General features: G+C 43.2%; 1 protein-coding gene across 2 annotated transcripts in view; it reads right to left on the reverse strand.

Moving 5' to 3' along the window:
- Positions 1-21,164, reverse strand: part of ARHGAP10 (Rho GTPase activating protein 10) — a 373,246-nt gene that overhangs the window by 199,848 nt on the left and 152,234 nt on the right. For both annotated transcript variants that reach the window (XM_069556745.1, XM_069556746.1), the window contains 3 exons: positions 16,012-16,141; positions 10,610-10,716; positions 7,800-7,894 (listed from right to left, as the gene is read on the reverse strand). In XM_069556745.1, the coding sequence (XP_069412846.1) occupies positions 7,800-7,894; positions 10,610-10,716; positions 16,012-16,141 (332 nt within the window). The remainder of the gene's footprint in view (positions 1-7,799; positions 7,895-10,609; positions 10,717-16,011; positions 16,142-21,164) is intronic.

A 21,164-nucleotide genomic window follows, 5' to 3' on the forward strand; every position in this document is an offset into this window, starting at 1 on the left:
CCCTCCTTCCTGATTTTGTTCTAGAAGTAGAAGACCAACAGCCACACACTAGTAGTGGGTAAAAGGAAAGTGAGGGCCCCACAAAGACACTACCCACTGGTAATATCCAAGCTGAACAGACTGAGGCTCAGGAATGAGGGAACAGACCAAAGGCAATAGAGCTCTATATGCAACTGAAGAGTCACATGACCCCAGAGACTCAAGGAGATACACATGGGAAAGTCTTCTAAGTTAAACCAAAAGCTTTAGAGAAAAAGGCTACAGTGAGAATACACTACTTGAAAAAAATAATTTAATATTATTAGTATTTACACAATAAGGTTGAATTATCATACCTATATAAAATGCTGGGCCCATACAGAGTATATACCTTGTCTCCCCCATGAATTCTTGGAAACTTTACAAAAACCAGTCAATCACTCCCACTCTGGCACTGTTTGAAATGCCTAGCACACACCCCAGAAGCAACTATAAAAATGGCTATAAAACCTGGAGTTCACAAAGGAGATCCAGGTATAGACGATAAATTGGGAAGTTTTTACAGACATACAGGCTGGACAAGATGGTTCGAGACAGGAGATCTAAAGATTGAGCTCCACGGAATCTAAAATATGACACAAGTGAACATATTTATGAGACAGAAACAGACTTGCTGAAATAGACAATACACCTGCGGCTGCCAAAGCAGAAGGGAGGATGGGGAGCTTGGGATTAGCAGATGTAAACTAGTATTGATATATATATAGGATAGACGAGACAACAAAGTACTACTATATAGAACAGGGAATTACATTCAATATCCTGTGATAACCCAGAAGAGAATATAAAAAAGAATATATACAGATATGTGTATATGGGGCTTATATAAATATATACGCTGCTGTTCAGTCGCTCAGTTGTGTCCGAATCTTTGGAACCCACGGACTGCAGCACACCAGGCTTCCCTGTCCTTCACCACCTCCTGGAGCTTACTCAAGCTCACGTCCATCCAGTCAGTGATGCTCTCCAACCATCTCATCCTCTGTCGTCCCCTTTTCCTGCCCCCAATCCCTCCTAGCATCAGGGTCTTTTCCAATGAGTCAGCTCTTTGCATCAGGTGGCCAAAGTATCGGAACTCCAGCATCAGTCCTTCCAATGAATATTCAGGATTGATTTCCTTTAGGATGGATTGGTTTGATCTCCTTGCAGTCATGGGACTCTAGAGAGTCTTCACCAGCACCACAGTTCAAAAGCATCAATTCTTCAGTGCTCAGCCTTCTTTATAGTCCAAATATCATATACGCACATGACTGTGGAGAAATCATTGCTTCAACTATATGGACTTTGTTGGTAAAGTAATGTCTCTGCTTTTTAATGCACTACCTAGGTTTGTCATAGCTTTTCTCCCAAGGAGCAAGCATCTTTTAATTTCATGGCTGTAGTCTCTGTCCACAGTGATTTTGGTTTCCACTGTTTCCCCACCTATTTACCATGAAGTGATGGGACCAGATGCCATGATATTCCTTTTCTGAATGTTGAGTTTTAAGCCAGCTTTTCCACTCTCCTCTTTCACCCCATCAAGAGCCTCTTTTAATTCTGCTTCTCTTTATGCCATAAGGGTGCTGTCATCTGTATATATGAGGTTACTGATATTTCACCCCACGATCTTGATTCCAGCCTGTGCTTCCTCCAGCCCAGTGTTTCTCATGATGTACTCTGCATATATAAGTTAAATAAGCAGGGTGACAATATACAGACTTGATGTATTCCTTTCCCAATTTTGAACAAGTCTGTTGTTCCATGTCCAGATCTAACTGTTGCTTCCTGACCTGCATACCGATTCTCAGGAGGCAGGTCAGGTGGTCTGGTATTCCCATCTCTTTAAGAATTTTTCACAGTTTATTGTGATCCACACAGTCAAAGGCTTTAGCATAGTCATGAAGCAGAAGTAGATGTTTTTCTGGAATTCTCTTGCTTTTTCCATGATACAGTGGATGAAGGCAATTTAATCTCTGGTTCCTCTGCCTTTTCTAAATCCAGCTTGAACATCTGGAAGTTCTCGGTTCACATACTGTTGAAGGCTAGCTTAAAGGATTGGAGTATTTTGAACAAGACTTTGTTAGCAGGTGAAATGAGTGCAATTGTGCGGTAGTTTGAACATTCTTTAGCATTGTTCTTTGGGACTGGAATGAAAGCTGACCTTTTCCAGTCCTATGGCCACTGATGAATTTCCAAATTTGCTGGTATATTGAGTGCAGCACTTTAATAGCATCATCTTTTAGGATTTGAAATAGCTCAACTGGAATTCTATCACCTCCACTAGCTTTGTTCATACTGATGCCTCCTAAGGCCCACTTGACTTTGCACTCCAGAATGTCTGACTCTAAGTGAGTGATCACACCATTATGGTTATCTGGGTCATGAAGATCTTTATAGATAGATAGATAGAGATACATACATACATATATATGGGGCTTCCCTAGTGGCTCGGATAGCAAAGAATTTGCCTACAATGCAGGAGGATCTGGGTTCGACCCCTAGGTTGGGAAAATCCCCTGGAGAAGGAAATGATAACCCTCTCCAGTATTCTTGGCCTGGAGAATTCCATGGACAGAGGAACTATACACATATACACACACATGTGCAGCTGAGTCACTTTGTTGTATAGCAGAAAGTAACACAACACTGTAAATCAAATTAAATAATAATTATAAATTTATGCTTCAATAAACAAGAAAATTCTAAAGGGAAAAAAAAAAAAGTACTGAGCTCCAGACAACTCTAACAACAAGAAGTCCAGGAAATGTGGAAATCTGGCAAAGGAAGCTAAAAATGGAAAAGCCAGTGGGGTGGGAGAAAAAGCAAGCAGGTGTGGGGCTATTGAGCCAAGTAGAGCAAGGGTATCACAGAGGGGAAGGTGAACGGCCACATCAGACGCTGCCGCCAGGAAAGAACAGGAAGACTGAGAACTGACGGTGGAGGCGGCGCTCCGAGACCACCATGACCTTCACGGAACACGCAGCGGAGGGTGGAGGCGAGGGCCCGACAGGAGAGGGCCCACTGAGAGCAGGAGGAAGGAGATGGGGGCCCTGGGCCCCGACGAGGACAGGAGGAAGGGGACAGGGGCCCTGAATATGCGGGAGGCCTGAATATAGGAGCTTCTTAAAGAATTTCTGCTGCATATGAGACATGAAACATGGGCAGCAGACTAAAGGGAAGACACGGTTCTTTCACTGGTGATGGTGGTGGTATTTTTAAGATGGATGAAAGGGCAAAGTAGAAAGGGCAAAACAGGTGTCAATAAGAAAGCAAAGGAAAAACTACTTGCCCGACATCCTGGAGAAGCAAGGAGGGAAGGCGAAGAGGGGATGGAAACGGCTGGACAGAGGCTGGCCACGCGGTCCGCAGGGCAGCAGAGGGAAGGCGGGGCACCAGCGCTGACGAAGGGAGGGGCGTCCATTTCAGTGGAGGAGCTCTTCAAATGAGTTCTAAGTTCATAGAGTTCACAGCAAAACAGGACACAAAATCATCCGGAAAGGGAGGCAGTCCCAGAAGCTTAGAGAGAGGGGAAAATCTAAAATACTCATCTACCAGGAGAATGAAGAAACTAAGAAATGAAAGATGCTTTGTGGTCAGGATTAATGGCCTATCTGAGGTCAGTAGTCATGACTGAATATACCTTCTCAGGAAGAGAGAAGGCAGAGGTGAAGCCTCCTTAATTTGGAGCTGCGCAAACAAGTCTCATCAAGGCAGAGAAGGGCAATGGAGCTGAGTGTATTGAAAAGAGTGACTTTAACAAATGACAAATTCACACACTGAAATTCCATTCACACATGGAAAGAAGTGAGGGTGTGAGGGGCTGAGGAAAGTAGGATCAGTTGATTGCAAGCGAAGGCTACTTACTAGGGAAGGGTAAGCAGAGAAGAATAGAAGGTGGTGTTGGAAGGAGGAAGCCTCACAATTGAGATGGCGTATGGGGTGCCCATCCTGGTGATAAGATCTAAGGAGTGGGCATGACAGGAAATGACTGAGGGAAGGGGAGGAACAGAGGACTGAAGGAGAGGCGTCCAAGGAAAAAGCAGCAAAGTCCTACGAATTACCTGAGGTGACACTGAAATCACCAAGGAAAGCGTAAAAGGAAGGCACACCGACATAGGAACTTAAAAGTCTGCATGCGGTTCCAAACACGGAAAAAAGTAAGAAGAGAACAGACTGTAGAGAGAGATACTTTGAGGGTGAAACCACGTGAATGGATGGAGAAACAAACGCCACAGTGGGAAATAGCACCATAAGGTGCACGGCTGAAAACGGACAGGCTGCCCAAACTGGGGGAGGACCAGCCTGGTTCCCTGCGGTGACAGTCACGGGATGGAGAGTTGCAGGAGGTCCAAGGTCAGCTCGAGTCCGGTGCTGCTGAAGCTGCCGAGGGCTACACCCAATTAATTGCCTGCTACGTGTACCACTGAATGGCCCACAGCAAGCTGACCCCACAGGCCCACAACTAAAGGCACCAGCTTCCTCCATCTTTGTGCCTTCTGCTTCTCCCATCGTAGTAAACGGCACCACCTAGTTGCTCAAGCCAGAAACCTTTTCCTCCTTCACCCTGGAATCTAATATCCAATGTTTCTGTAAATTTCTCTCTAAAAGTCTTCCTCAAACAAACACTCTGGCCTCCATTTCTGCCACAACCACACCAATCCATAACCCTTCCAACCATTCCTGCCATTTCTAAACTTTCTCTACTCTGCCACAGTGGATTTTGAAAAATATGAACGTATCACTCAATGCCCTGCTTAAAACCATTTAATACATTAAGCTCAAAACCTCAAGGTCAGGCCCTGACCCCCACTGTCCAGCCTTATCTCCATCCTCCCTGGCTCTCTGCTCCAGTGATGCTGGGTGTCCATCCCCAGGGGAACCTCACATGGACCACGCTCTCTCTTGTCTCCAGAACTTTACACATGTTAATCACTCTGCCTGGAATGTGTCTCAATCAGTCCCAGCTGACTCCAAATACACCTTCAGTTATCATTTTGATGTTAGATCCTCTATGCCTTTCTTGAATCACATAACCTAGATTACTGGTCTGCCTCCACCCAGTTCCCAGAAAGCAGCTCTGGGCATCAGTGGAAGTAAATCAGTGATTTCTTCAAGAAGAAGGCAGCTGAGAGGGTAAGGATCCAGGTCCCCAGCATGCGCGTATGCTAAGTCACTTCAGTCATGTCCGACTCTCTGTGATCCCATGGACTGCAGCCTGCCAGGCTCCTCTCTGTCCATGGGATTCTCCACGCAAGAATACTGGCATGAACTGCCATGCCCTCCTCTAGGGGACCTCCCCAATCCAGGGACTGAACCCACATCTCTTATGTCTCCTGCACTGGCAGGTGGATTCTTTACCACTAATGCCACCTAGGAAGCCCTCCAGGCCCCCTCCTCACTTTAATAAAGGAACTAACTCTCTTTTTTCCTGACTTATATATGCCTAAGTGTAAAGTTTTCACGTGAAAAGAAGACATCCCTACAGAGCAGTTTGAAAACCACTAAAATCAGTTCAGTCGCTCAGTCGTGTCCTACTCTTTGTGACCCCATGAACCACAGCACGCCAGGCCTCCCTGTCCATCACCAACTCCCAGAGTTTACCCAAACTCATGTCCATTGAGTCGGTGATGCCATCTAACCATCTCATCCTCTGTCTTCCTCTTCTCCTCCTGCCTTAAATCTTTCCCAACATCACGGTCTTTTCAAATGAGGCAGCTCTTTGCATCAGGTGGCCAAAGTATTGGAGTTTCAGCTTCAGTATCAGTCCTTCCAGTGAACACCCAGGACTGATCTCCTTTAGGATGGACTAGTTGGATCTCCTCGCAGTCCAAGGGACTCTCAAGAGTCTTCTCCAACACCACAGTTCAAAAGCATTAATTCTTCAGTGCTCAGCTTTCTTTATAGTCCAACTCTCACATCCATACATGACCACTGGAAAAACCATAGCCTTGACCAGACAGACCTTTGTTGACAAAGTAATGTCTCTGCTTTAAAATAGATCACCTCTAACGTCTTCCCCAGTTCTGAGGGTCTCCATACAAAATACCATCATTATGAAAGTACCTCCATAGTAACTACTTGTCAACCTTTGTGAGGGGTGGAAAGTACTGGGTTGGTCAAAAAGTTTGTTCAGGTTTTTCCATAACATCTTGCAGAAAAACCGAAGCAAACTTTTTGGTCAATTCAATGGTTATTGTAATAAGGATCTCAATGAAGAAGAGCATTTGGCATGATCAAGGTCTTAGAGAAAACACAGGACTGGGAAAAATTAATACAAAATTAAAATAATACAAAATTAAACCAATAAATCCAAGTACTAGAATTACCCTTTCAAAGAAATGCAGATTAACCTCACTTGACAGATTTTCTGATAAGACATCAGAAAATAAGCACCTGATAAGAGGTGCTGACTCACCTCTGTCAACTGTTTCAGAGGCAACACACTTACACAGTTATACTCTGATGCCTGCAGCAGAGCAGTTAAGAGCCTGGGTTCCAGGGGCAAATGCAGCAGTTCAAATCTCAGCTCTTCCACTTACTAGCTACACGACCTTAGGAGAACCACATAAGGCTCCGTTTTTCATCATAAAATGAGAAGCATAATGTCTACCTGACAGAGCTGGGCTGAGGATAAAATGAGGTAAAGAAGAGAAGAATTCAGAACACTGTCTGGTACTTACAGAAAACTCAATCAATGCTTACAATGGGCGTGTACATACATATTTACGCTCAAGTTGTATTATACAGCCCGAATCTCTTAAAGTTTTTTAACTTATCCTTACTGGCTTGAAATTTAACCTCTTTTACAATGACATTCTCTTTTTTTATAATCTTGGCAAAAGGCTTATTAAACCATTTGTCCTTTTTATTGTATTACCATATTATCATGGTACATAAACACACATTTTTATGTACCTGGTCTTCAATGCATTTACTGAATGAATCCCATAGACTCAGTTATATCATCTGATGGAAGAGGAAACATCAATTATTTTTGTATTCTTGGGTCCTGATCTGAAATGAACTTGTGTTTAAAAAATCTCATAGTGTAAACTTTTATTATACAAATATGAAACATCATTATCTAGAGACCATTGCTGCCCATAACTAAGGCTGGCAAGAAACCTTCACACCATCAGTCATCAGAAAAGAAATATTCTATGCGCACCATGATTTTCCTTAGTACTATGAAAGGACACAGAAATAAATGCCAGGCAGGTAGTAATATTGACAAATGAGCTTTGTTTTTCTTTTTTCACTTCTTTCCCTCCAGCAAAGATTCTTTTCTAACTAAATAACTGAAAGTTATATCACAAAAAAAAAATAAATAACTAGTCTTTGGATAAACAGAGTTTGCCTGTGACCTTCTATTACCTTTCCATATATATATATGGAAAATTCCCACACAGAAAAACGACTACTACTGCGTGTGAACAGCCACAACCACCTCTTTCCAGCTCTATCGCCTACTTCCTCATCTTCACGCCTCACACTTTTAGTGCCAGAAAAGGAGGCTTGGATCAACAATGAAACGCCCCAAGGTCACCGTTTAAGCGACAACACTAGTTAAAGTGACTGCAAACTGGGGCCAAGACTAACCTCTCGTTCCACAGCTAAACCCAGCGACCAACACAGGACAGCCCTCAGTGAATACACAGCTTGGAAAAATGGGAAGATAGCAGCCTCCCAGGCCACAGAAATCCGAGCTGCAATTAACTATTTTTTAAGAACATTTTCTTAGACGACTCCTTCCACGAAGTCCAGTAATTCCAATAACTTACCGGTCAGCAGCTTCCACGTCAAAGCAAAACCTTCTGTCGATGGAGTCAGTATGTCTCCTGATACATTCTTTCAAAAAGAAGACCTCTCCATCCCCCTGCAAAGAATCATTTTAAGCATTTTCAAACACTACGGTATGAACATACAGAGTTAAGTATCCTATACCTGAAGCGAGGAGAGGAGGCAAGGTTCAGATTTTAGGTTCCTCTATCCTATTCTCTTTTGAACCAGTTTATTTAGAACCATAGCCATTTCTGTAACTGACCTTTTCTTAAGATGTTTTAGACCCTGCTTCAGTTACAGTAACGTTAAACCAGACCTTATGAGTGCTAATTCTAAAAGGTGGGTTAACAATATAGTTTCCACGTGTCTACATTTGTTATTCTTATTGCCCTCTTGTTAAAAAAAATGATAATGTATTTGCATTTCACATTACATTATACCACATGAAACAGCCCACAGGTAACCATTTCTGACCTACAGAAACTTCAATTCCAAAATCTACTTTTAAGTACACGAAGGACCTTGGATCAGCCATTGTGATCATCTCGAGCTAGAACCATGCCATTCATGTGTGTGTGTGCTCAGCTGTGCCCAAGTCTTTGCAACCCCATGGACTGCAGCCCACTAGGCTCCTCTGTCCAGGGGATCACGCGTGGCAGGAATACTGGAGTGGGTTGCCATTTCCTTCTCCCAGGGATCTTCCCAACACATCTATGTGTTTTGCTGTTTCCTCAGTGAATCACCCTGAATTTACCTTTACTGAGTGTTCAGTTAAAGATGGTACCATTTTATCTCAGTTAACCACCCTCTCCAAGAGCTTTAAAAAGTAGCAGAAAACAGGAGATAGAAGAATGCAAAAACAGGTTCTCAGAAAGAAACTTAATAAGAGTCTGAGAAACACTTCTGGAATATTTTAGTATTTTCTGGAATGTGAAGATCTCTAATATTACACCAGCATTCAGATGTAAAAACATTTGAAATATCACAGTCATCATATTTTTAATGTATTTATTATTTGGGGCTAAAACAGAAAGACACCACTAAGCAGGTGTGTCTTGGGTCTTGAGTCGGCTCTGATAGGAAACTCACACTCCAATCCCATGCTCGGTTTGTCATTAAAGAGTATGGGGGGTGGGCGGTGTTCAAGAGGGAGGGTTCGTATATATACCTATGGCTGACTCATGTTGATGTATGGCAGAAACCAACAAACACAACACTGTAAAGCAATTATCCTCCCATTAAATATAAAATTTGTAAAACCTGGAAGAAGTGTACAGAGATACAGAAGTTAATCCATATTTATCCTCTCACCACAACTTCTGATCATATAGTGCTCCTCAGAGGTATAAAGTAATCACGAGCATTTGGTTAATGAGTTGCCCACAGTTGCTGATCATTCCCGGAGTTTGCTCTCTTATTAGATTTGATGCTTCTCTTAACAACAAATTTTGCCTTCTCTGAGTCTGATATGTTCTTAACAAATTATTCCTGATTGTATCCATTAAACTTTAGTTACATTTGACAAAAATAAATGACTGTGATCTTTAAAAAAAAAAAAAACATACAAAAACAACAAAACCCATCCCCCTCCAGGGGTGACATCCTGGCTTCCTCTTCTTTACCAGGGCCACAATCTTGCATGTGTATTTTGATATCACGAAAATGTGCTTCTATTATAAGCAGCTTTAAACAGTTTTCAGGACGATGCAAAGTATGTGTAAACAGAAGTGAACTTGGGTTAATTCTGTATTCACAGAAGCTAAATTATGCCCATCCACCCAGCAAGCAATGAATTAACCTTAAAATGTGTCACCAGTTACACTCAATGTTAGTGAGAGGAGCTCTGTGTTGACTATCATTGTTGCTAAGAGCTACAGCTTCTGCTTTAAAACAAAGACCACCTTTTCCACCCAGACAGCTCCTGCGGGCTTCTCACATACATTTCCTGTATCACGAGCTGCTGTGGTGTTTATTTCTACAGGCGGTGTAAACTGATGGTGAGTGTCTAAGTGAGAAGGTTCAAGTCTGAATGGAAAGCAGCAACCTCACTACAGATCACCTACTCTGTAATCTTTTCATTTATGTGAATATATGTGTTCACGTGGCTCAGTCAGTGAAGAATCTGAGAGAGACGTGGGTTCAATCCCTGGGTTGGGAAGATTCCCCTGGAAGAGGAGAATGACAACCCACTCCAGCCTTCTTGCCTGGGAAATCCCGTGGACAGAGGAACCTGGAGGGCCATCCCCATGGCGGGGATAGCAAGAGTTGGACACGACCTAGCAACTAAACCACCATCACCATGTACAACGTCAGGCCTCCCCTGTAAATCCTGAGCAGTCAGCCCCCTGAGTCAGGAAAGCATGCTGAAGGTATGAACTGTATCTTCCAGTAACAGGGACGTCAAATAATTCTTTCTTTAAAAAAAAAAACCTGACCATAAAAATCCATGCCAACAGGACATCCTTGGTGGTCCAGTAGCTAAGACTCCGCATTTCCAAGGCAAGGGGCCTGGGTTCAATCCCTGGTCAGGGAACTAGAGCCCACATCCCACCCATAAGAGATCCGCATGCCAGGACTAAGACCTGGGGCAGCCAAATAAACATTTTTAAAATATTTTCTTAAAACCACATGCCAGAAATACAGAAAATACAGAAATTATTTTCCAGCCAATTTTATTTAGAAAAAAAAAAAATCTTTTCATTCTAAAAACAAAACAGAAGGTATTTATCATTAGTGAATGAAAACAACATTAAAATGATGCCCTCAAAGACCTCACAGACAGTACAAAGCATAAAAAGGAAACACTTACAAGCTTCCCCCCGGATCTGTGCTCAAACGGGATCATAGTGAACTTCTTGGCTGCCTTCCGATACATGCAGTAGTGTTTGACCCAGCTGGAACCGAATGGAGGAGGCCCTGCAACAAGAAACAGAACTTTACATGTTTCCTTACAAATAAACAGATATGCAGAACTCTATATTGCTCAAGAGAAAAAAACCCAAGAAAAGGCAACTAATACAGCTCAAGGAAACAAATCAGCAACACAGCTCATCTAAGACAAGGGAAAAGCTAGGGGAAATAAGAGGGCTCATGGAGACAGTTTGAGAAAAGGTCCTAACAGTTCTCAGCAACAAATAAATAATTTAAAGACATATTTTTCACATGATCTGCTAGACTGTTATCTCATACATGAAAATCTCCTAATTGTAAACTGTACTTTTTGTTTTTGTCTAGGTATGAATAGCTCATGAGAATTCCAAGAATGCCACCAGATATGTGTGATGGTTTTGGATTCAATTCTGGCCTCTCAAAATAATAGAATTGTAGGATCACAGTGCAGAAAAGTACGTAGACTTATAAATCTATCCAGTGCTTTAAGCCCACTAAAGCACCTTGTAAGCAGCTATCCTTCCTAACGATGTCAAAGTTAAACTTTATTTATTTTTTTTATCATCTGGTTTTTTATTTTTTAAATTTTAAAATCTTTAATTCTTACATGCATTCCCAAACATGAACCCCCCTCCCACCTCCCTCCCCATAACATCTTTCTGGGTCATCCCCATGCACCAGCCCCAAGCATGCTGCATCCTGCGTCAGACATAGACTGGCAATTCAATTCACATGATAGTATACATGTTAGAATGTCATTCTCCCAAATCATAAAGTGAAGTATGAGACCTCCCTGATGGTCCACCGGTTAAGAATCTGCCCGCTAATGCAGGGGACAAGAGCGTGATCCCCGGTCCGGGAACGAAGATCCCCCATGCCTCAGGGCAACTAAGTCCACGTGCTGTGACAGAAGCCTGTGGGCCACAGCTAAAGAGCAGCCCCCACTCTCCATCATTAGAGAAAGCCCGCTCGTAGCAACAAAGACCCAGAGCAGCCGAAAGGAAAACTAAAGTTAAACGACGTGTGAAGAACAGAAGAGGGAGACGTCCACATGTGCACCAGAACATTTCTGGAACCAGTTTCTACCTCTTGCTTAGTCAGTATCACACCCATCAGAGCTCTTAAAAGAAATGGTCCCAAGTCGGGAGACCTAGAACGGTTCCAACACAGCAAAGGAAAAGCGAGGTCCCATTCAGGTTGATAATTTTTTCTTTTATCAAGAAAGGACATTAAAATTTTAAAAAAAGTCAACACCTATTATCAACATCATCCCAGCTGAAAATATAAATAAAGCCTAAAAATATAGAGTTTTATACCTAAAAATCAAAAAGAGCAAACTTAGGAGGGGGGGAAAGGACTCATTTAAAAGAAATGCATTTAGCTTCTGGAAAAATGAATTACATCACCTTGGGTGGAGGGGAGATAAGAAAGGGGTTACTAGACCACAATAAATCTCACCTCAAAACATCCTCAGTGCTGGGCCAGAGTTTGGGACCCCTGGGTGTGTGTGTGTGTGTGTGTGTGCGTGTGCATGTGTGCGTGTGTGCGTGTGTGCGTGTGTGTGTGTGTGATTAACAGCAAGCATGTGCACTCTGTTCTCTGATTCATAAAAATACTGCTTGGGTATTTCATTCAACACCAAGAAAAATACCTCAAGAGACGATAAGTATATTACTGTCTTTTTAATCTAAAAAATCTTAGACTTAGACCAAATGGCAAAGGCAAACCTCAGAATCTCTTGCCCAGATATCAAGGTGCTTCACTGATTAAGCTGCCATCCCCCCCGACTCCACCGGACCCCACTCAACCAGCCCTAAGCACAGAGATTAGTGACGGCTTTTCACACCGTCCAAGTTTCAGGCAATATGACAGAGAGGGTGCAACACAGACTCGTGTGTGTGTGTAAGTCGCTCAGTCGTGTCCAACTCTTTGTGACCCCATGAACTGCAGCCTGCCAGGCTCCTCTGTCCATGGGATTCTCCAGGCCAGAATACTGGAGTGGATAACCGTTCCCTCCTCCAGGCCATCTTCCCAACCCAGGGATCGAACCCAGGTCTCCCGTATTGCAGGTGGATTCTTCACCAGCTGAGCCACACAGGAGGCCCAACACAGACTCGAGTCTCAGACAGTTCCAGTATTAAAGAGGTGTGTGATCGTGATCGAAGGAGCGTTGTTAACCCCTCAGTGCTTCTGTGTTCTCACTGGTAAACAGGGTGACAACAGCACCTTACAATTCATAGGGGTTCTTAATGCTTTAAATAAAACAAGATGGATCAAGAGTTTAGCACAGTGCCTGGCATACAGCTAATAAGTGAAGAGCTCTGTCACTGTAGTTTTTTCGGTCCAATTTCATCCCCATCTCTCTCAAAGTCAGTAAGTTAACCAACAACTGTAAGTCTAAAAAAAGAGTCTTGTGATTTGTTGCACTTGACTGTTAAGAAGATTAAAAAAATTAGAGGGGGAGGAAAGGATTGAGAACCTGGGATTAGCAAACTAGTAATACATAGGATGGATAAACAAGGTCCCACCCACTGTATAGGACAGGGAAATATATCCAAGTCCTATGATTAATCACAATGGAAAAAAATATGAAAAAGAAAACAAATATATGTATAAATGACTCACTTTGCTGTACAGCAGAAATTAACACATTATAGATCAACTATACTCTGGTAAAAAAAAATTTTTAATGAAATAGTCACTCTATACACAGCTCAATAGCTGTTGTTCCTAACAGCACCATTAGAAATGACATGATTTTGCCATTCAACCAAAATTTGTAAAAATAAATTACCTCTCAGTTTTTTTTTTTTTGGGGGGGGGGGGAGACTAAAAAAATTTAAACAAATTTTTACAGTTTTGCCATGCCAGTAACGGTCCTTCATGAGACACTAAGATTAAGCCCACAGAAAAGAAGGGCACATGGAAAAAGAACCACCACCCTGCCCACCGCATTTAACAGGAGCACCGGGATCACACGGCTGCTCCCTGAGCCTCTCTGCTACAAAACTGGTCAGTTTGGAAATCCTGCTGCAAGAGTCACGCTTGGCAAATTAAAGCACCCTAACTACATCAAGGGTGGAGGGAAACAGGAAATAAAGGAAGATTCTCCACACCACTCCTTCCGCGTGTGCATGCTGGCTTTCAGCCCCACCCACCGTAGCCCGCCAGGCCCTTCTAGCCATCGGATTATGCCAGAAAGAACGCTGGAGCGGGTTGCCATGCCCTCCTCCAGGGGATCCTCCTGATCCAAGAATCAAAGCCCAGCCTCTTCGGTCTCCTGCACGGGCAGGAGGACTCTTTACCACTAGCACCACCTGGGAAGCCCACTACTCCTCCTACTAACCAGCAATCAGGCTCCACAGTTGAAGAGGTAAAGCGCAACAGCCTCATCATTAAAGTAAGACCAAACTGTCAGAAGTCTGAAAGCATCATGGGGTGCTTCAATTTCAAAATAAGGCTACTCTACAATTGCACTCATCACACACGCTAATAAAGTAATACTCAAAATTCTCCAAGCCAAGCTTCAGCAGTATGTGAACTGTGAACTTCCAGATGTTCAAGCTGGTTTTAGAAAAGGCAGAGGAACCAGAGGTCAAATTGCCAACATCCGCTGGATCATGGAAAAAGCAAGAGAGTTCCAGAAAAACATCTATTTCTGCTTTATTGACTATGCTAAAGCCTTTGACTGCATGGATCACAATAAACTGTAGAAAATTCGGAAAGAGATGGGAATACCAGAGCACCTGACCTGCCTCTTGAGAAACCTGTATGCAGGTCAGGAAGCACAGTTAGAACTGGACATGGAACAACAGACTGGTTTCAAATAGGAAAAGGAGTACATCAAGGCTGTATATTGTCACCCTGCTTATTCAACTTCTATGCAGAGTACATTATGAGAAACACTGGGCTGGAAGAAGCACAAGCTGGAATCAAGATTGCCGGGAGAAATATCAATAACCTCAGATGTGCAGATGACACCACCCTTATGGCAGAAAGTGAAGAGGCGCTAAAGAGCCTCTTGATGAAAGTGAAAGAGGAGTGAAAAAGCCAGCTTAAAGCTCAACATTCAGAAAACGAAGATCATGGCATCCAGTCCCATCACTTCATGGAAAATAGACGGGGAAACAGTGGAAACAGTGTCAGACTTCATTTTGGGAGGCTCCAAAATCACCGCAGATGGTGATTGCAGCCATGAAATTAAAAGACGCTTACTCCTTGGAAGGAAAGTTATGACCAACCTAGAGAGCATATTAAAAAGCAGAGACATTACTTTGCCAACAAAGGTCCATCTAGTCAAGGCTATGGTTTTTCCAGTAGTCATGTATGGATGTGAGAGTTGGACTGTGAAGAAGGCTGAGCGCCCAAGAATTGATGCTTTTGAACTGTGGTGTTGGAGAAGACTCTTGAGAGTCCCTTGGACTGTAAGGAGATCCAACCAGTCCATTCTGAAGGAGATCAGTCCTGAGTGTTCATTGGAAGGACTGATGCTAAAGCTGAAACTCCAGTACTTTGGCCACCTCATGCAAAGAGTTGACTCACTGGAAAAGACCCTAATGCTGGGAAGGACTGGGGGCAGGTGATAGTTGGATGGCATCACTGACTCGATGGACGTGAGTCTGAGTGAACTCCGGGAGTTGGTGATGGACAGGGAGGCCTGGCGTGCTACGATTCATGGGGTCACAGAGAGCTGGACACGACTGAGGGACTGAACTGACTGACTCACACACTGCACATTCACTAAGAGAAAAACAATGCTGTAAATTCAGGGAGGTAAGTTAGCATGTCATCTAGGATTTTTTTTTTCATAGTCATATGCAACTGCCCTGATAATTTTAACAAGGACAGAAAATGATCCCAGACAAAGCATACAAGCAATGACATGGAAGCAGGAGAGACATGCGCCCTTCTTGACCTCAAAATGGAAGAGCGGGGCTCTGGGAAGGGGTGCAGGTGCATTTGAGTATGCGGGTGGCTGGGTTTTGGTGTTAACGACGAGGATGAGAAGAAAAGAAGAAAAAGCTAATACCCACCTCACTTCCAGATGTTACCAAGTCATTCCTCCCTTGCAAGCAAACTTTAACAAAGTGTGATGGAGAATCGGTGGGTTGTGGCTGGAAAGCAGGGTGCTCACAGAGTTCCTAATCTCACCATCCTTTCCCTAGGGAAGGCATGTGTTTTCCCCCCAAAACTGCAACCTACATCTTCAGACAGCAAATAAAGGGGTAGGAAAAGCTGCTCCCAAAATATCAGAGAGTGATGACAGTGCAACTTTTTTATAATTTTCAACGAGCTAGTCGCCACCGCGGGGGAGTCTCTTACTTTTCTCCTGTACATACAAGTAGCCTTCCGCTGTAAACTGACTTGCTCGTTTGTGGTCCTTGGGATTCTGTCTGATCTTGTTCATAAGTTCTTCCACTTCTGACCTTGTTCCTTCAAAACGATTCCGTGTCTGAAATGGATTTTAGAAACACATATAAGTCTTAAGTTCATTTTTAAGTACATTTTCAAGTCTCTGGATAGCTATAATTAAATTTGTAGCATTTTTCTACCAATTTCTCAAAACGTGCCCATCCTTTCCATTTTCTCTTCTTTGTTGAGATTATTGTGTGAAGAAAAAAAATTAGGGGTTAAGTAGTTAATAGACATATAGAAACAAAGGTTACTAGAGGTTATTTACTTTGAAGACTTCTAACACCAAGAATAATTCCATTATTCAACATAAGAATTCATGCCTGCATGTCTCACAATATTATTAAATCTTAGGTTTAAAAAACATAGATATAGGCCATAAAAGGAAGTCTTTCCTTTGCAACAATCAATCTGACTCATTACCAGCAATATAACTAAGTATTCAGAATCTGAAAAACTTACTTCTACTTTGCAAACTACTAAAACTCAGTGTCATTTTTCCCAGGCTGTGGTAATTGCACTTGGAAATGACATTTCTTCACAGAATAAAGAAGGGGGAGGGAAATCTCACCTACGAATAATGTCTTTGATATCTAAAGAGGCAAATCACATTTCTGAAGCGCTGGAGACGGGATGTCAATATCTCTGTCAAACGGCTAGACTGCAAACGGACACGCAAGGTGCAGTGACAAAATTACCCAGGCAAACCTGACGAGTCAGCACCACCAAGTTTCCGGACATTTCTTTCATCTACACTCAAAAATAATTGTATTAGTACCGAAAAACTGCTGATGTGAAACTGTGGAGGAGCCGAGATGAAAAATTATTATTGAAATTCCTCCTCTCTCCTCCCTACAATGAAAGGGGTTACCAAGGGTTCTAAATGCAGAAAAATGATAGAATGGCCCATTTTTGGAGAGGGATGGAAAGTTTGATAAACGAAGATTGTAAAGGAGAAACTTAACCACAGAGGCTTATTTTAAACACAAACTGAGAGGTTGTTTTTAATTCATTTATGCACTCTAAAAATGTGCGGGGCTGCAGAGAGGGTGGGACTCACTTGCTGGTGGCCATCTCTTGCCTTCCCATTTCTTATGCTCTGGGGTTTCCGGTCTGCATCTTAAAGCTAATTATACCCTGATTTTAGTCACCTTCTTTGTCACTTTACAGAGATTCTCCCCATCTCTCACTTCTTTCCATCTCTGTGTGTCTAATATATACACATACACATGTACACACATATGGACATGCTATATATACACAAATGCTAGCACACCCGTGTGTGCACAGACACACACACTGCCATTAACCTAACGAGTTGCATCCCAAACTCTCCTGATTGAAGTTAATGCTCAAACTGTCCTGGATCTGACCGGCAGGGTCCCCTTCTGGCCACCTCCTGTTTCATTTTCCTGTGTGTGTGCTCACTTGCTCAGTTGTGTCTAGCTCTTTGCGACCCCATTGGACTGCAGCCCGCCAGGCTCCTATGTCCATGGGGATGCTCCAGGCAAGAATATTGGGGTGGGTTGCCAATTCCTATTCCAGGGCATCTTCCTGACCCAGGAACCGAATTCAGGTCTCTGGCATCTCCTGCACTGGTACGCAGGTTCCTCACCACTGGGAAGCCCCCTTTCCAACTCTGCGCGTTTCTTTTCAGACAGTAAGAAACCTGGCTCTCGCGATTCCCGACACATTCACTTATTTGCTCAACAAACACATCCACCTGATGTCGCCAACCTTCTCAAGCTTCCAGCCCCTCCTCTGCATTCTGCCTCTGTACTCCCCGCTCACTGCCCTCCTGCCTCCAAGGCTGGCGACTCTGCACCCAGAAGGGAAAAGGTTAGCTGTATTTTTAATGTATCACTTTAGGTAAATTATGTATGAGGGCAAAATTTACATTTTAAAAAATCAGAGCACAAATAATAGAATGGCTGGGCTTCCCTGGAGGTTCAATGGGAAAGAACCCACCTGGCAATGCAGGAGATGTGGGTTCAATTCCTGGGTCAAGAAGATCCCCTGGAGAAGAAAGTGGCAACCCACTCCAGTGCTCTAGCCTAGGAAATCCCATGCACAGAGGAGCCTGGTGGGCTCTAGTCCATGGGGTTGCAAAAGAGCTGGACACAACTTAGCAACAACAACAGAACAGCGACTGGAATCTAGCAATTTCTGGTTCTAAATTCCAGGTGTACAGGAAGAGATCATCAAATAATAATAATGTTAGACTATAAATGTTACTAGGTCACATGAGAGGGTTTACACGGAGATTTTGGTCATTCAGTTCTAAGTCGTTTCCGATGCTTTGCGGCCCCGTGGACTACAGCACACCAGGCTGTGAAATCAGTTTACGGTGCTTTAATCCTCACAATAACCTAGAGAGAGTTTAGCATCTCTAATACTTATAAAACACCATTGCTGTATTTCCTTTCCTTGCATGCTTTGGTTAAAAAAAAAAAAAAAACACACATTTCCAAATTGGTGAGTCTTAAGTCTCATAATAAATATATTATTACATTAGCTGTTGGGGGGAGGAGGATTCAAAGTGGGGACTAAGCAAGAATTCAAATACTTCGGCCTATTTACAAAACTGGCCGGGAGGGGAGAGAAGGCACTGCTCAATGACCCAGAAATACAGCTTAACAGGCAGACAGCAAGGCTTCCCAGACGGCACCAGAGGTAAAGAATCCGCCTGCCAGTGCAGGAGACACAGAGGACTCGGGTTCAATCCCTGGGTTGGGAAGATCCCCCAGAGGAGGGAACGGCAACCCACTCCAGTATTCTCGCCCAGGAAATCCTATGGACAGAGGAGCCTGGGGGGATACAGCCCTTGGGGTCACAAAAAAATCAGACGCGACTGACCACACACATAGCATACACAGGCAGATAACAAAGACCGATTTCAAGTTCAGATTGCCATTTTTCATTCAAGCTTTCTCATCCTGGCCCTATGACCTCATCCAGGGAGCAAAAGAAGAGAGAGGATAATTAACAGTACCAGGAGGGCTTCATGAAGGAGCTGTAAACCATCAAGGGTAGGTCCCCCGCAGCCTGCTTTAGTAACCTCCCCAAACAATAAAACAGAAAAGAAGGGGCAGGGCTCTCCACACACACCCCTCCCCGCAGCCCCAACTCACCCCCTCCAGAGCCTTACAAAGGGGAAGAGGGGCATGGGATGGACGCCAGACCGACAGGTGATCAGGTCTAAACACCTGAAGGACAGCTTCCACGGGGACGAGGGGAATGCAGGTTAGAACTGCCGAGAGGCAGGCATGAGCTGAGGCTTCCCACCCGTACTCAAGTCTGAGGTCTTACCACTAAAGGGACGCCCAGGTCACCCAGGAACTGTTAAGGTCCAAGGAAGCCAAACGGCCACGGCAAGATGTTACGCAACTCCTGTATTCACTGACCCCAGATGTTTCAGGAGTGAACCTATTTCTAATCTGAAATCAGTGACCTTGGGCCCTGGAATAAGCCTGCCCAAGTTCCAATGCCACCCGGCTTTAAAGCGGTATGACTTGAGGAAGTTATTTTTCCCCCTTTTCCTCACCTGTGCAAGTGGAAATTTGAAAGCTACATCACAGGACATTTCTGAAGACTACATGTTATGACACATTTGTAGAGTAAACAAATTGCACATAGGTAACACGTGGCATGTGATAACAAAATAAGTGTCATTATTTTTTAATTGCAACTAAGCCTCTCAATAGTGACAATTAGTCTCTAACAAAGGAAAGAAGAGAATCTTCAGTATAAAACTAAAATTGTATTATTTTACATCTGAGTGAAAGAAAAAGTACATTTTCAATTTTTGTGGGGGGGGCGGATTATAAAGGCTAATCATGGCCCTATAAACAGAGAGGGGAGCAGAAACAGTGCTGTCTGGAGGTGAGAAGAGGAGCAAACAGGATTACAAAGTGGCCACAGACAGGCTCACCCTCAGAAACCATTTTGCCCGTGTTTCGCAGCCACTTCCAATCTCTCTCTTTTTGTCACAGAGTTTGTTTTGGTGTTCTGCTCTTCTCACAAAACTGTAACAAACACGTATGTGTGTATATCCATAAATTCTTATTAACCACTCTTAGTATCTTCTAGGGACTCCAGAACCCTAAAATTTCTCAGGTTCTACTTATTCCAGAAGAATTCTATTCTAGTCTCTCTGGGGATAGACATCAGAAAATGTTTTTAATTAATTTTTTAATATCCTTTAATTTTTACGCAAGTTACATTCTTCTGGAAAAAATGTAATTTTTAAAAACCATCTTGCTCTTTTTTGCTGCCCATCAATTACTCTAGATTATGGGACCTGGAAAAAAGACCGAGTCTCTCAAAAAAAGGCCTAACCATTTCACAACAGAAAAGGTGAAACCAGGAGGGGGAAAACAGGTTGCTCTACTTTTAAGTAACTTTTCCTTTTTTTCTGATTATAAAACTGTTTTTCCATTTTTTACTACAGGGAAATACCTAAAAGTTGACCAAAATTGTCTCTAACACTATGGAACAGAGACAGTTAACTCTAAGATTTGGTGTCAACACCTAGGTATACTTCCTTCAATATATAAACACACACAGTATAAAAAGTATCACAAAGAAGTCACAGAAAGACAACTGTCATCTTATCACCTAAATGTGGAACCTTGAAAAATAATACAAATGAACTTATTTATAAAACTGACTCACATAGAAAAGAAACTAATGCTTACCAAAGAGGAAGTGGGGAGGGATAAATTAGGAATTTATCCTAATTTATACACATCACTATGCATAAAGGGCTTCCCAGGTGGTTGTCGCGGTAAAGAGCCAAAGCAGGAGGCGGAAGAGATGTGGGTTCGGTCCCTGGGTCAGAAAGACCCGCTGAGGGGGCATGGCAACCCTCTGCAGTATCCTTGCCTGGGGAGTTCCAGGGACAGAGGAGCCTGGCGGGCTACTGTCCAAGGGCTGCATAGGACACGGCTGAAACGCCTTAGCGTGCACACACGAAACGGGCGAACACCAGGGACCTACTATGCAGCGTGAGGAACTATATTCAATGTCGTGTAATAATGTATAAAGGAAAACAACCTGAGCAA

This window comes from Ovis canadensis, chromosome 17, assembly GCF_042477335.2.
Source record: "Ovis canadensis isolate MfBH-ARS-UI-01 breed Bighorn chromosome 17, ARS-UI_OviCan_v2, whole genome shotgun sequence".
Classification (NCBI taxonomy): Eukaryota; Metazoa; Chordata; class Mammalia; order Artiodactyla; family Bovidae; genus Ovis; species Ovis canadensis.